Source organism: Mytilus galloprovincialis, chromosome 5, assembly GCF_965363235.1.
Source record: "Mytilus galloprovincialis chromosome 5, xbMytGall1.hap1.1, whole genome shotgun sequence".
In the NCBI taxonomy this organism is placed as follows: Eukaryota; Metazoa; Mollusca; class Bivalvia; order Mytilida; family Mytilidae; genus Mytilus; species Mytilus galloprovincialis.
Genome location: NC_134842.1, coordinates 19418872 through 19432515, shown reverse-complemented (window position 1 = coordinate 19432515; position 13644 = coordinate 19418872). Strand labels below are relative to the sequence as shown.

General features: G+C 32.7%; 1 protein-coding gene across 3 annotated transcripts in view; it reads left to right on the top strand.

Annotated features, from left to right (window-relative positions):
- Nucleotides 1–12369, top strand: part of LOC143074377 (stromelysin-2-like) — a 69620-nt gene extending 57251 nt beyond the window's left edge. For 2 of the 3 annotated variants that reach the window (XM_076249863.1, XM_076249861.1), the window contains 5 exons: nt 5087–5254; nt 5861–6031; nt 6886–7025; nt 8309–8460; nt 12083–12369. In XM_076249863.1, coding sequence (XP_076105978.1) covers nt 5087–5254; nt 5861–6031; nt 6886–7025; nt 8309–8460; nt 12083–12179 — 728 coding nt within the window. In that variant the 3' untranslated portion in view covers nt 12180–12369. The remainder of the gene's footprint in view (nt 1–5086; nt 5255–5860; nt 6032–6885; nt 7026–8308; nt 8461–12082) is intronic. The other variant, XM_076249862.1, reaches the window with a different exon arrangement.
- Nucleotides 12370–13644: the final 1275 nt, after the last annotated feature.

Genomic DNA, 13644 nt, shown 5'->3' with positions numbered 1-13644 from the left:
ATGACGTCGGGTATCTCATTCATAAAAAAGCATATGACGTGGGAGTACAATCGGAACAGCACTGGCAATATATTCATATTTTACCACGGGTGTGTACTCAAAGCGTTTGAAGGACGTCATGTTAGAATACAATGTAGGTGCCCACTATATACAGGTGTTGGATGATTTTGGCATTCATTGGCACTACTATGTTGCCATGGAAACTACACCAAAAATTTCAAAAATCTCAAAATGTTCCAAACTTCATGAAACTTCACAGTAACGATGAGCAACATTGGAAAATGTGCCATTTGGAGTTGGAATTTCCTAAATGTCTGTAGTTACCTTGGAACTAATGCAAAAAGGTCAAAGATTTTAAAAATAAATAAAAATCCTGCAAACTGGATGAAACTTAACAGAAATGGTCACTGGCATAAGCAGAGTTGACTTTTGAAGTTGGAAATTTCAAAATGGCCGCCGTAACCATGGAAACATCAAAAATGTCCAATATTTCAAAATGCTCCAAACTTCATTAAATTTTACAAAAATGATAATTTGAATGTGTAGATGCACTCTTTGACTTTGGAATCTTCTAGTTTGCTGCCACTCGCCTGGCAATGTGGGAAGGGTGCCATCCGCTATTGCTTGCAATGACAAATCTAGTTTATCATTGTTGCTGTTTTGTACACTTTTTAGGCGCTAATATAATTAATTTATTGTGTACACGTATCGTTACTCTTTACGATTCAGTGCCCTCGTAAGAAAGATCGTATATAGGATAAAATCAGTCGTAGAGTTGTCACTTGTTCAGACGTACTAATGATATAACTATTTCCGAGACTGCATCCTATATTAATTTGTAAGACCCTCTACGATAAATTATTCAGCTGATCTGTAAAAATTCCATCTTCATGCTTTAAATAGCACGAACTGTGTTACGACGCTAGATTGAAACTGACGAGGAAATGTACAGAAAGCTTTACTATTGTAGAGTGGTCTAGTCCGTCTGGCATAGTGCAAGGTGATTTGGTGTCATGATATCTCAGAAGCATGTGTTCGAATCCCGGCCAGGGAAGAACAAAACAGATCGAATATTGTTGGGTTGATATATAAACAAATTATATATATAAAGAAAAAAATTGCGGCAGCAAATTTACAGATGTAACATTGTTGGACTGATATTTAGACGAGTTGTGTATACAGAATGTATACAGCCATGTATCACCATCACTGCTGATGATCCGATGAATAATTCTGTATAGAGTTGTCACTTGTTCAGACGTACTTATATATATGAAGCCCAGATGGTCGTGTGGTCTAACGCGCCGGTTACAGTGCAGGCGGTTTGGTGTCACGATATATCAGTAGCATGGGTTCGAATCCCGACGAGGGAAAAACAAAAAATTTGCGAAAGCAAATTTACAGATCTCACATTGTTGGGTTGATGTTTAGAAGAGTTTTATATACAGAATGTACACAGCCATGTATCACCATCACTGCTGGTGATCCGATGGATAAATCTGTTGTAGAGTTGTCACTTGTTCAGACGTACTTATGATATATATTATATATATATATATATATATAAATATATACAACGCGTCTAGAAATCAACCCAACAATGTTAGATCTGTACATTTGCTTTCACAAATTTTTGTTTTTCCCTCGTCGGGATTCGAACTCATGTTTCTGAGATACCGTGACACCAACTCGCCTTGCACTGTATCTGACGCGCTAGACCTCTCGGCCACCTAGGCTTAACAATAATAAAGCCGTCGGTGACTGGGTGTTACTTTTTCTCATCAGTTTTAATCTGGCGTGGTATTCCGTACATGAAATATAAAGCATGCAGATGGAATTATTACAGATCAGATGAAATATCTATTGCAAAGGACATACCTACAAATTAATGCATGATATAGTCACAGAAATAATTATATTTATAAGTACGTGTGAACCAGTGACATCTCAACAACAGATTTACCCATCGGATAACCAGCAGTGATGTTGATACAGGGTTATTTACATTCCTTTTTTTCTTCTTTCCTCGCCGGGATTCGAACTCGTGCTGCTGAGATATCGTGACACCAAAACGTCTTGCACTAAGTCCGACACGCTTGACCACTCGTCAAACTAGGCTTCACAAAAATAAAGCTTTTGGTGGCCGGGTGTTACCTTTCCTCATCAGTTTTAAATTAGAATACTAAGTATATACATATACATATATATATATAACAACAAACACAATAAAAAAAAACGTATTGAAAATCAAGCATCGAAATACGAGTCCATTGAAAGAAGGAGATATACTAGCTGCTTCAAAAGGGCTAGTGGTCTCATGATTCCTTTATAAAAACCATTACCCTACTTAGTATGTGAAAGATTGAAATACGGCAGTCCGAAATGTCCTAAAGCAATTTTAAGAATAATTTCCACGTTAAAATTTCACTGTTAATATTTTAAGGCCATTGTAAACATTTTCATTTTAATAAATAATACTTTAGTCATTAATCATAAGTAGATTTGATAAAACTGATATTCTTTTTTATTCTATTATGGTTTACTTTTATTTGAATAAAAAATTATATAAATTACAGAAAATTATGGGATTGATACGTTCAGTAAAAGGATTGGTCCTAGAGGCCTAGAAAAAAACGTATTTTAGATTAGGGGTTTAAACGTTTAGTAAAAGCGGGATGGATTCCAGAGGCCTGGAAAATAAAAACGTGTTTAGATGAGGAGATAAAAATGTTCAGTAAGAGGATGGGTCCCATTGGTCTTGAAAAAAACGCAGTAATTTATAATAGGGTATATAAACATTCAGTAAGAACATTGGGTCAATGGGCCTGAAAAAAACATAAAAATGTATTTCAGATGAGGGAATTTAAACTTCAGTAAATGCGGGATGGGTTCAGAGGCCTTGAAAATAAAAACGCATTTTATGAGGGGGTAAGTGAAGGTTCCAGTGGCGTGGAAAATAAAAACGTATTTTAGACGAAGGGATAAAAATGTTCAGTAAGAGGATCGGTTCCATTGATTAAAAGAAAACAAAGTAATTAGAATAAGGTATACACGTTCAATAAGAGGATATTCCCATGGGCCTTTAAAAAAAAGATAAAAACGTATAATATAAAAGGATTTAAGGTGGTACCTAACACTTCAGGGAGTTAACTCTGTAAAATCAGCTAAATGTTTTAATTACCTTGTGTTGTTAAGGGAATATTAAGCTTCTCGATTATCAAACTAAGTGCTTGTCAAACTGCTATATAACCAGTGTAATTTTTCTGATAAACGGTTGGTTCAAATTTTTATATTTTTTTCAAAGGGTCAAAGCAAATACTTTGTTAAAATTTTATGAAAATTAAACGAGCCAAATAAATTTTAGTTAAGTTAAGATGAGGGGATTTAAACATTCAGTAAGAAGATGGGTCATATGGGCCCCTAAAATAAGACGTAATTTAGACCTTTGCTGGGTTCAATAATTAGATGAAATCCAAGATTCAATATCCAACCGTCATAACAAGATTGCTGTTGGTATATCATTTCAAAAACATGTTCTTCATCTAAAGTAATTTTTGGGGCCCTTTATAGCTTGCTGTTCGGTGTGAGCCAAGGCTCCGACCTTGAGCTATAATAGTTTACTTTTATAGATTGTTACATGGATGGAGGGTTGTCTCATTGGCACTGACATACTACATCTTCCTATATTTAGAAATTGATTACAGGTTTGAAATGATATCGTAATTTTAAATTCTAACATATAAATAGTGTTGGATTAAAAAAAGGAAGCATGGCTTCAAAGAATGTTGGGATATATTTCTAACATATGTACCTTTCATGTCAAATGCTTATTGTGGCACATTGATAACATCAATTTTACCCCAATCGGCTCTGTAATTTGGACAATTTATGTATTTTAGGGATGTTCATTACCTAAGTACTTAAGGATGTACATATATGAGAAGCCAAAAAAATTTAACTTTTTATCTTAACCTGATTTTTGGGTTTATATTACTGTAAAAATATAATTGGTGAAGAAAAATTCATTTGGTAGTGCACTTATATTTTTACGACGACCTTTTAGAAGTACAAAATTTGATTGTTTTCCCATTTTCATCAATTTTTACCTATTTTGTGGCTGAAAAAAAATTACAGTTCCAATACTTATCTTTTTTTCGTGCTTCAATAAAGATGAAATGGACCAATCTGAATAAATTTAAGTTTTAAAAAAATCTAAAAGACAGGTGTTAATGTAAGAAAGTTTTGATCATATTTTGATGCTTTTTCGTGTCAAATTCACCATGCTGTCAATTTTTGTAAATTTGTGATTTTTCTCTGTTTTAAAAACACAATTGATGCTTTTTCGTGTCAAATTCACCATGCTGTCAATTTTTGTAAATTTGTGATTTTTCTCTGTTTTAAAAACACAATTGATATCAATCCAGCTTCTTTGCTATAAATGATTAAAAAAAACATGTCTAAGAAATTTGAAAAGAAACAATGATATGGGATGTACATGTTTCTGGTAAAATCATTTCTTTTACCCCTCACCCTTTTTCTCAAAATTTGGACTGGCTTGATTGGTAATACAATTTGAAAAAAATATTGCTAAAAGTACTTATTGTAAGTACACAATTTATTTCACAGAGTTATAAGTTTAATTATGATATTTATTAAATTCATTTCTATTTTCCACTTGTATCATTTTGGAAATAATTCCAGAACAAGGTTTCAACGAGTCTGAAACATCAGAAGAAAACATTCTTAATAATTCAAAAATTGAAGAGGTGATGAAACCGAACATTAAGAAAAGAAGTGATGTACGTGCACGCTGGTTTTATCTTCTTTGTCGTTCAATAAATGGATTTAGTTGAGCGTTACAATTGGATTTTGTATTTGAAATCCAAAATTATTTGAAATTAAACAGGAAAAATCGCCACGCATCTTTTATGTATATTTTACGTACGTGAAACGTGCGTTTGGAAAGGCATGTAAAATACCTATATCTTACCAAGCATGTAAAACACATGTTTTTTTTCCATGTTTTCATGAGTGGCACTTTTTCCAGCGTATGATATACTCAACAGACCAAACTTAATTCTTGTAGGAGAACAACAAAATCCTTCACCCACTGATCCTTCACCCACTGATCCTTCACCCACTGATCCTCTACCCACTGATGCTCCAAGACCTACTCCAGCAGTGACAGTGACGCCGCCTCCTGTAGACAACAGACCGGAACTGTGCTTTAATGGTTATGAAGCTACAATTAAAAGTATGTTTCGTAAAATACAGTTTTATTTTGCAATGGATTTGTGCTAAAAGACTACATACGATTAGAATTTTCAATATGTAATTAAAGTTTAAATATGAATCTATTTTTTGTAACGTGTAAATATTTGCAAATCGAAGTGTTGTAACGTTAAGCTTCTTCAAACAGACGCAAGGGATAATGTATAGTCAAACGATACAAATTGTAAGGAAGATTATCTCGCGAATACGAAAAATTCTTAACTTCATCGCAAAATTGAGGTACTAAATGAACTCATCATAAATACCAGGATTGATATTTATTGCATAAGCGCCAGACGGGAGAAACCCAAAGACTCATCAGTGACTCGTTAATGAGGCTCGACCCAAAAGAAATTTCAAAAGGCTAAACAAGTACGAAGTTAAAGAGCGTCAAGGTGATTTAAGGTCTAAATTGCTTTCTTATTGGCGGAATCATTTTTTTTCTTCAAATTTATGATTTAATCAAGTACTTGTGTAGTTGTAATCTATTCTTTTCCAATAGTTTTTGTCTGTTTCATTCAAAATATATCGCAATGTAGGATGTATATCATTCTCTTCCTTTCATAAACAAAACCACCTTTTGTTATAGATACAAATGGAGAGTATTTGTTTTTCGTTAAACCAAAACACGTAATGATGATGACTGCTGAAAGTGGACTATATAGAACTGAAAAAACAAAAAAAGTTTTTAGAAAATCTCCAAGGAAGGTAGATGGTGCTTTTACTCTACCGGACACGAATAACATATATCTCATAAAAGGTAAATAAAACTTTCTCAAAGTTTCTTTTTGCAATGCTTATTCCTTCAAATGTTATTCTTTTAAACTGAATTAGATACACATTTTGTATTACGCGTGACTATAAAACTTCCACATGCAAATTTCAAGTCTGCTTCATTGCTTCATATACTGATTTAAGGTTTGCAATTACAAGTGATGGTTGGTTAAACATATTTTAGATACAGATTTTCCATTGTGAATTTTCCATTTCTATGAAACAACATTCCAGTATCTTAATAAAAAGTATACATGTATATTTTTCAAGAGGTACGATATTCCAGTGCATACGTTTCCTATTATGACTCTCTTCATAACATTCTCACAGAAGTAAGGAAGGTTATTAAGAAACGATTTGTTATTGTTTTGAAAGGTTTATGGATGTCCTCATAATTTGAATAACCACTAGCAAATATTTGGGTCACAGATCCTATTCACATATCTCACTTCTCGTTTCATAAACTAGTATTGTTTGTCATTTATATATTTTTATAGGGTTTTTTGTTATAAATGTTTCTCTTTTGCTTTAAAATATTCCAAGTCCATTCCTTTCGAAGCATTCCCACGAAGTTTTACTAACAAATAGCATAATACTCGTTCCAAACGAGTCACCGTCTCAACCCGGCCAATTCCGTAGAAGGAGAATAGCGGATTCTACCGAGGATTGCCGAATGGAGTCACCGTATTCAATTTTACTTCGGTAACAGGATGATTCAGCGTATCTATACATTCAAAATAGTCAGAACGAGCGCCTTCTCTAGTATTGACGCAACTCCCGGATGAGTGCATATGAAATAACACAAAAGTCATGAATATTTTCATTGTTTTATATTAACAGGCAAAAAATTGTATGAATTCGACTCTGAAGGAACACGTACAAGGGTGCTGAAAATTAAAAAAGAAAAAGGTAGAAAGATTTTGCCAGAGAAAACACGTGCCGCATTTGCTGTCAGTGAAAACCAGGTGTATATGTTAGGTGTAAGTAGTAAATAGTTATTAAAACAAATATAATACACTTGGAGCATAACAAGAAATTTGAAAATTCAGCTAGGTATAAAACCACTAATTCATAGCCCCATTGCTTTCCATGTTAAATTCTGCAATTTCGAGCATTAAGGTCTATCTACTTTGTCTTAAGTTAACAAAAGTGGCAGTTATTTCACGTCAAAACTGAAGCTTATCCTGACTTGAGCTGAACAAATCAACATTCCTTTAATTGCATAATAGAGCGTACTTGTTCATGGAAGTTTGATAGTACAAAAACAGGAACTTCTGATCTGAACAACAGATCAAATGTGCACTTCTTTCAAAATTTCATACACTTCTTTATTATTCAAATAAATCTTTCAACAAGGTTTCTACAGTGATCCCAAGTCCCCAAGCTTTCATTTGATACCACAACTAACCAAATATACCCGCTATTCACAAAATAACAGCTATGCGTAGGAACTATTTTGTTTTAAATATGTACTACTTTCTTGTATGTTCTTTCCGACCGGGCGGGAATTAGTGGGCAAACATTTTATTTCTCATTAAGACAAACCAGTTGTTTCTATTTCTACCAATGTGTATGACAGCTGCTGTTTATTTTTCTGTATACTGTTTTTATCAAAACATCTCTTTTTGTCTTTTGCGGTAGATAAAAGTTTAACCTTCCGGAACCACATAAACCACTCCATGGTTTTTTTTATTAGAGCTCGTTTTGTTTTAAGTAGTTATTGTTTATGAAATGAACTTCAGTTCTTGTTTAGAAGTAAATATTTCACTTCAGAATAAAAAAAAATTGATGAACTGGACTTTTATAGATCGGTTACGCTGGAATGTACGTTGTTCTGCCTTATGGAATGTATATATATTCATGATATACGCAGCGAAGGTCACCTGCGTACATTGGATGTGAAAAAAAGGCAGCCATCTGGTTGGATTTGAGTTTTTTAATCGGATGATTCTTTTATGAAAATTGAATAAGTGACCTATTGCAACACCGATTTTTCGATGATCGTCTAATTTACTCAAACTTCATTCTTCTGTAGTATTCATCTATGAATTTTATTCAATTCAATCGACGAAAACATGAAATTGTTTATAAACACATTTATTAATGTTTTTAATTTTGTTGAACTTATAAACTGTACAGTGGATTTTAATTTTTAGTTCTCCTTTGAAGGTGGGAGTTTTTTGTTTAAATATTTTATCATTTAAAAATTTTATTTTATTTTTACTTATGTCTGTAAATGAACAGATGTTGACTTTTTTTTTAGGATAGTATGGTATGGCAGTTAGATTTATCCACCCTCACCATCAGTTCTGAATCGATCAAATTAATATCAGAAGAGTTCCCTGGATTACCCTCTGGGACTGAAGCAGCTATGCTGTACGACACTCAGACAGTTTATTTCTTCCAATCTAACATGTAAGTTTACTCGTACTAAACAAAGAAATAACACGACGGGTGCCGTATACGCTGCAGAAAATGCTTACCCTTCCAGAGCACCTGATTTCACTCCCGATTTTTAGTGGAGTTCGTGTTGTTTCTTATTTATTTTTTATAACTGTTGATGTAAATGTCCTTTGGTTTTGTGAGTCTTTTATTACTCCTTGGTTTTGATTGCTATTGTCTTTCAATATCATTAAATTCGTGTTGTCAAATCGTACACTTTTTCCTAACCGGTTACTCGGATAATCGTTCGACCGATTAACCGGTTAACCGGTAGTTTAAGTTAGTGTTTGAAAGCGTTATCAATAGTACCCTACACATAGATAAGATGAGGTATGAGTGTCAATTTGACAACCTTTCATCTAAGTCATAAATTTACGCTTATGGAATTAAAGTTTGTCCTTTGGCATTATAAGGCTTGTCTGTGAGGATTCCTAGTGAAGTTTGACTTTTTAATAATCGAATACACCGTATCAACTATATAGCGGTTGTACCAACTTCAGATTGAAAAAATAAAAAAAAAACTTCTTGATCTCGTAGAATTGAATATGTCGGAAACCGATTATTCTTTCTTTTTCTTTGTTGTCTCCGAAAATAATGTGAAGCGTTTCAATTTGAAATGATTAATCATTAAAAAAAAAGATGTGGTATGATTGCCAATGAGACAATTATCCACAAGAGACCAAAATGACACAGAAATGAACAACTATAGGTGACCGTACGACATGTTTCTTTGTTTGCTTGTTTCTTTAAGTATGTTACTCGTACTATCATGTATACATTGAGTACATTCACATTGATTTGCATTTCTTAATTTTTGAGTTAGCATTTCGTTTAAAATAAGACTAAGCCTAGCACTACGGAGGTTGCACATTTAGATGTAGGTTTACACAATATTAGATTCAAAACGAAAAAACGAAGTAATAAGTAAAATTTAATCGCATCACTGATTTAAAGTTACTGTTAAAAAACATGTAATACTAATTATGTTTTTTTAAGATCCTGCCCGAGCTCTAATTAATTTTATGTTTTTAGGATTAACAATAGAAATCAATATACTGGACAATTGATCTGTCAAATTATTTCCACGACGACATTTTTTAAATAAAACATAACTATTTATTGATTTCAATACAAATTTATATCAAATCTATCAAAATTGAAAAAAAGTCTGGTTAACCGGTTAGCGTTTTTGGTATGCGGTATTCGGTCGTTCGACCGGTTAACCGGTTAACCGGTTAATCGTTGACAACACTTCATTAAATGCCTTAATTATTTAACCGGTAGTAGTACTTATTTGGAACATGCAACACTTTTTCGTCAGATAGTAAAAAATCGAAGAGTGTATGGTGACCCAAACTAGCTATAGGTCACCATATGACCACAGACCACAAGTAATTCCTCTATCAGGTCTTTATAACGTTTTGTATCATTAAAAAAATTGCACCTTGCACTTTTGTCACATTGTTTGTGTGTGTAATGTATAGTTCTAGTCCAAATATATATCCAAAATTAAGAAAGATTGAAGCAATCAATTTTACAAATTTAGCCAATACACATCCATACCCCTATTGACAAGTCAAGAGATGTTCCGAAAACTGTAAATAGTACCTTTTTGCACTTGGCCTTATCACTCATTCCGTATCAAAATCAGTTTAAATACAACATCCAAAAATTTATTTCACCTCTCTTCTTTCATTTTCATCCAAAAAAAATCTAAGAAATGACCGAGGAAGGGAAAGAAAACAATAAGGAAAAATACACTCTAATTGAAAGGAACTATATTCATTAATTGTGGTCTTGGGCTATATAGCCTTCAACGTTGATAAAACTCTATACGATATAATCAGCTATGAAAGGCATCGACCTGACAAACAAATCTGTCTGATTTAAGACAAACGTAAAACAAAAATTCCTTTAATTTTACCGTTTTGTGTCAAATACAAATGTATGTTACACATTGCTTCAGTTAAACTGGTATAGATGCCTTAGATATTTTAGCTTTGGGCTTGCTTTACAAATAGTATTTTACGATCAATTCTTTCTTGTCTTGATTTGGGTTTTTTTCTCGAAAAAAGACAAACAGACAAACAGCTATCCACAAAAATAACACAAAACCCAAGATTTGACAACATTAAATCCGTAATAAGTATTTGGACCATATATGTATTTTTATTGTTTCCATAGCAACACGTTATTATACAAAACATTTGAAATTAAGTATCCTTTTTAGTTGAAATGATTCGGTTTATTTAACATATTGTATTATGCATTAACCTGTAAGTAAAGTTTTGTAAAGCTGTTTCACTTGATAAAATAGAGTTTGGGCAAGTTTTATTTAATTAGTTAAAATTTGCATAGAGTTATGTCCCTTAATTTAGTTCATTTGTGAAATTCTAACTTTATTATCAAATGAGACTTGCTATTTTATTGTGTAAAATCTGTAGCACTTTGATTGCTGATTTCAAGAAATAAGCATCTTCATTTACCAGAACTTTCTCTTGTTTTACACCAGGCGCTAAAAGTCATCAGACGCAGCAGAAAGTCAGTACAACATATGCATTATCTAGAGCTTCTTAAAACAGCGTAATGACCCGCGACCTTGGTATCACTGCTCGCACGTGAAAAGAAAGCTAGTTTTTCACTCGCTAGCAAAAGGCGTAACTAAAAGTGATTGTGCACTACTAAAACCAAAACGTGCAAATACAAAAATTTAAAGCTATGGTACCGTGTGTAAGCTAATGTTACCCTAAGCATACGTGCACGTATACATTTAGCGATGAAAACTAAGATAAACTGACTGTGGCATCTATATTTAATGTTTATGAAGCCTTTGAATTATAAAAAAAAATATACATTTCTATGTAACCATCATTGTTTTGTTTAAGATAATTTTTTATTTTATTATTGAAACGTTTCTAATGCATACTTGAAAAAAATACATATATGGTCCAGATACTTATATGATCCGTTTCGTTAAAGACAAATCCCTCTATTGTTTATGCGCACATACAAGCGCAACAATATACTATGCCGTCAGCTGTTTATGTCCAATCGAGTATATACTGGTTTGGTCGGACCATATGAGTATATCCATATGGTTATGACCATACGCGTATGGTTCGAATACTCATATGGCCCAGAACATTACCATTATATTCTTGATAACGACTTCATATTCTTTTATCATCATTGACTAACTATGTAATTAAAAAAAACAGCAAATGTTATAAACATTACGACGTTACGGTTGCCACATGTGGAGCATCTGCAAAAAACCCCAGTTGTTGCTGGGGTTCGTGTTGTTTTTTCTTTAGTTTTCTATGTTGTGTCTTCTGTACTATTATTTGTCTGTTTGTCTGTTTGTCTTATTTTTAGCCATGGCATTGTCAGTTTATTTTCAATCAATGAGTTCCACTGTCCATCTGGTATCTTTCGTCCTTTATTGGTATGAACTATACTATACTAGACAGGTATTTCTGAACTATTTTTTTATTTGGACTGGTATTTATAAACCATTTGTTTTATTTGGACTGGTATTTATTAACCATTTGTTTTATTTGGACAGTTATTTATAAACTATTTGTTTTTGGTACAGGTATTATAGTTTTGATTTACAAACAAACACTTTAAATGGTGGACCTTGCGATGCTGCTGCTGAATTCATAAAGAACGACTGTGAAGTACCTGAGTAAACTTAACATAGAATTATCACGAAAACTAGATTGTGGGAAAAACAGTGTATACGTTCTGTGATTATCAAACTGTTACCAGAAAACAAGACTTTTTTTAGTTCGTCCGATGTTTCGTATTTAACGTAGAGTATCACATTTAAAAATAATTTTGTTTTTATTATTAAAATATGTTTACATTTCATATTTTGAATATGCTGTGTTTTGTTCATTCGTGCCAAGCAAAGCAAATGAAGGTAAAGTCGTGTTGTTTTATATATATTGAAAACCGACAGATGTTGAATGGATCAATAGACATGTACACCATAAGCCGATACCGATACCGAAACCTATACCGAAACTAAACATAATAGTGAGGTAAATGTTGAAAATATATAATGTTAAATTAACCCAACCCTTTTTACTTCATTATATTGATTGACATTTGCATACACTAAATGGATTATACCTTCAATTTAAAAATTTTCATTAATATAGCAAAAAACAAAGTTAATTCAACGAGTATTAAATACAGTAATGCAAGTTACATACAATTAAAATGTGGATTAACATTAATAATGATGTATACTTATCCCAGGCATAGATTACATTAGTCGTATTTGGCACAACCTTTTGGAATTTTGAATACTCAGTTCTCCTCAACTTTGTACTTGTTTGGCTTATAAATATTTTGATATGATCGTCACTGATGAGTCTTATGTAGACGAAACGCGCGTCTGGCGTATTAAATTATAATCCTGATACCTTTGATAATTATTTAATAATGAAACCGTAATGAAAGTTTCGTCGAATAGAATGAACTGTACATAGTTCCAACTATATGTAAAAAATGAGAGAGCCTTTAATTTACAGATGAACCAAAACAAATAATTATAAAGGCAAACATTTTTATGTCAGTATAAATAAACGAAATTCTTAACATTCCAGTTGCTTCCAGAGCCCAATTATCCATCAACAGTTCATAATTTTAATGAAGTATATATTTGATATTTATGAGAGCGCTAAGCAGAATAGGTCAAGAGAATTAAGAAATGGTATTATGGTTTTCATTTGATTTGTTAACCTTCATTTGAACAAATGGCTTTGATGGTTGATGTTAGCAATACTTTAGTTCACAAAGTTATCCATCAAGCTTTCAGATCAATGATAACAAGGCCAGAGTTTGAAGAATCAATGGGATATATTGATGGGATCTTCCATAGAATAAATCGCCCAACCGAAAACCAGGCATTGTTTTATAGTGAATATGTTCATATACACTATATTAGTACGCAGGTCATAATAGACACAGCAAAGAAAATAAGATCCATCAATTCTTGTTTTCTAGGTCATAATAATGACGTGATGACTTTCAGATTGATAGATGCGACCGGTCCACACAAGATATTACCGTTTCCTCGTGATTGTTACTAAATTGGTGATACCATATACTCATCAGAACATCATATTGCAACACCATATACTGTAA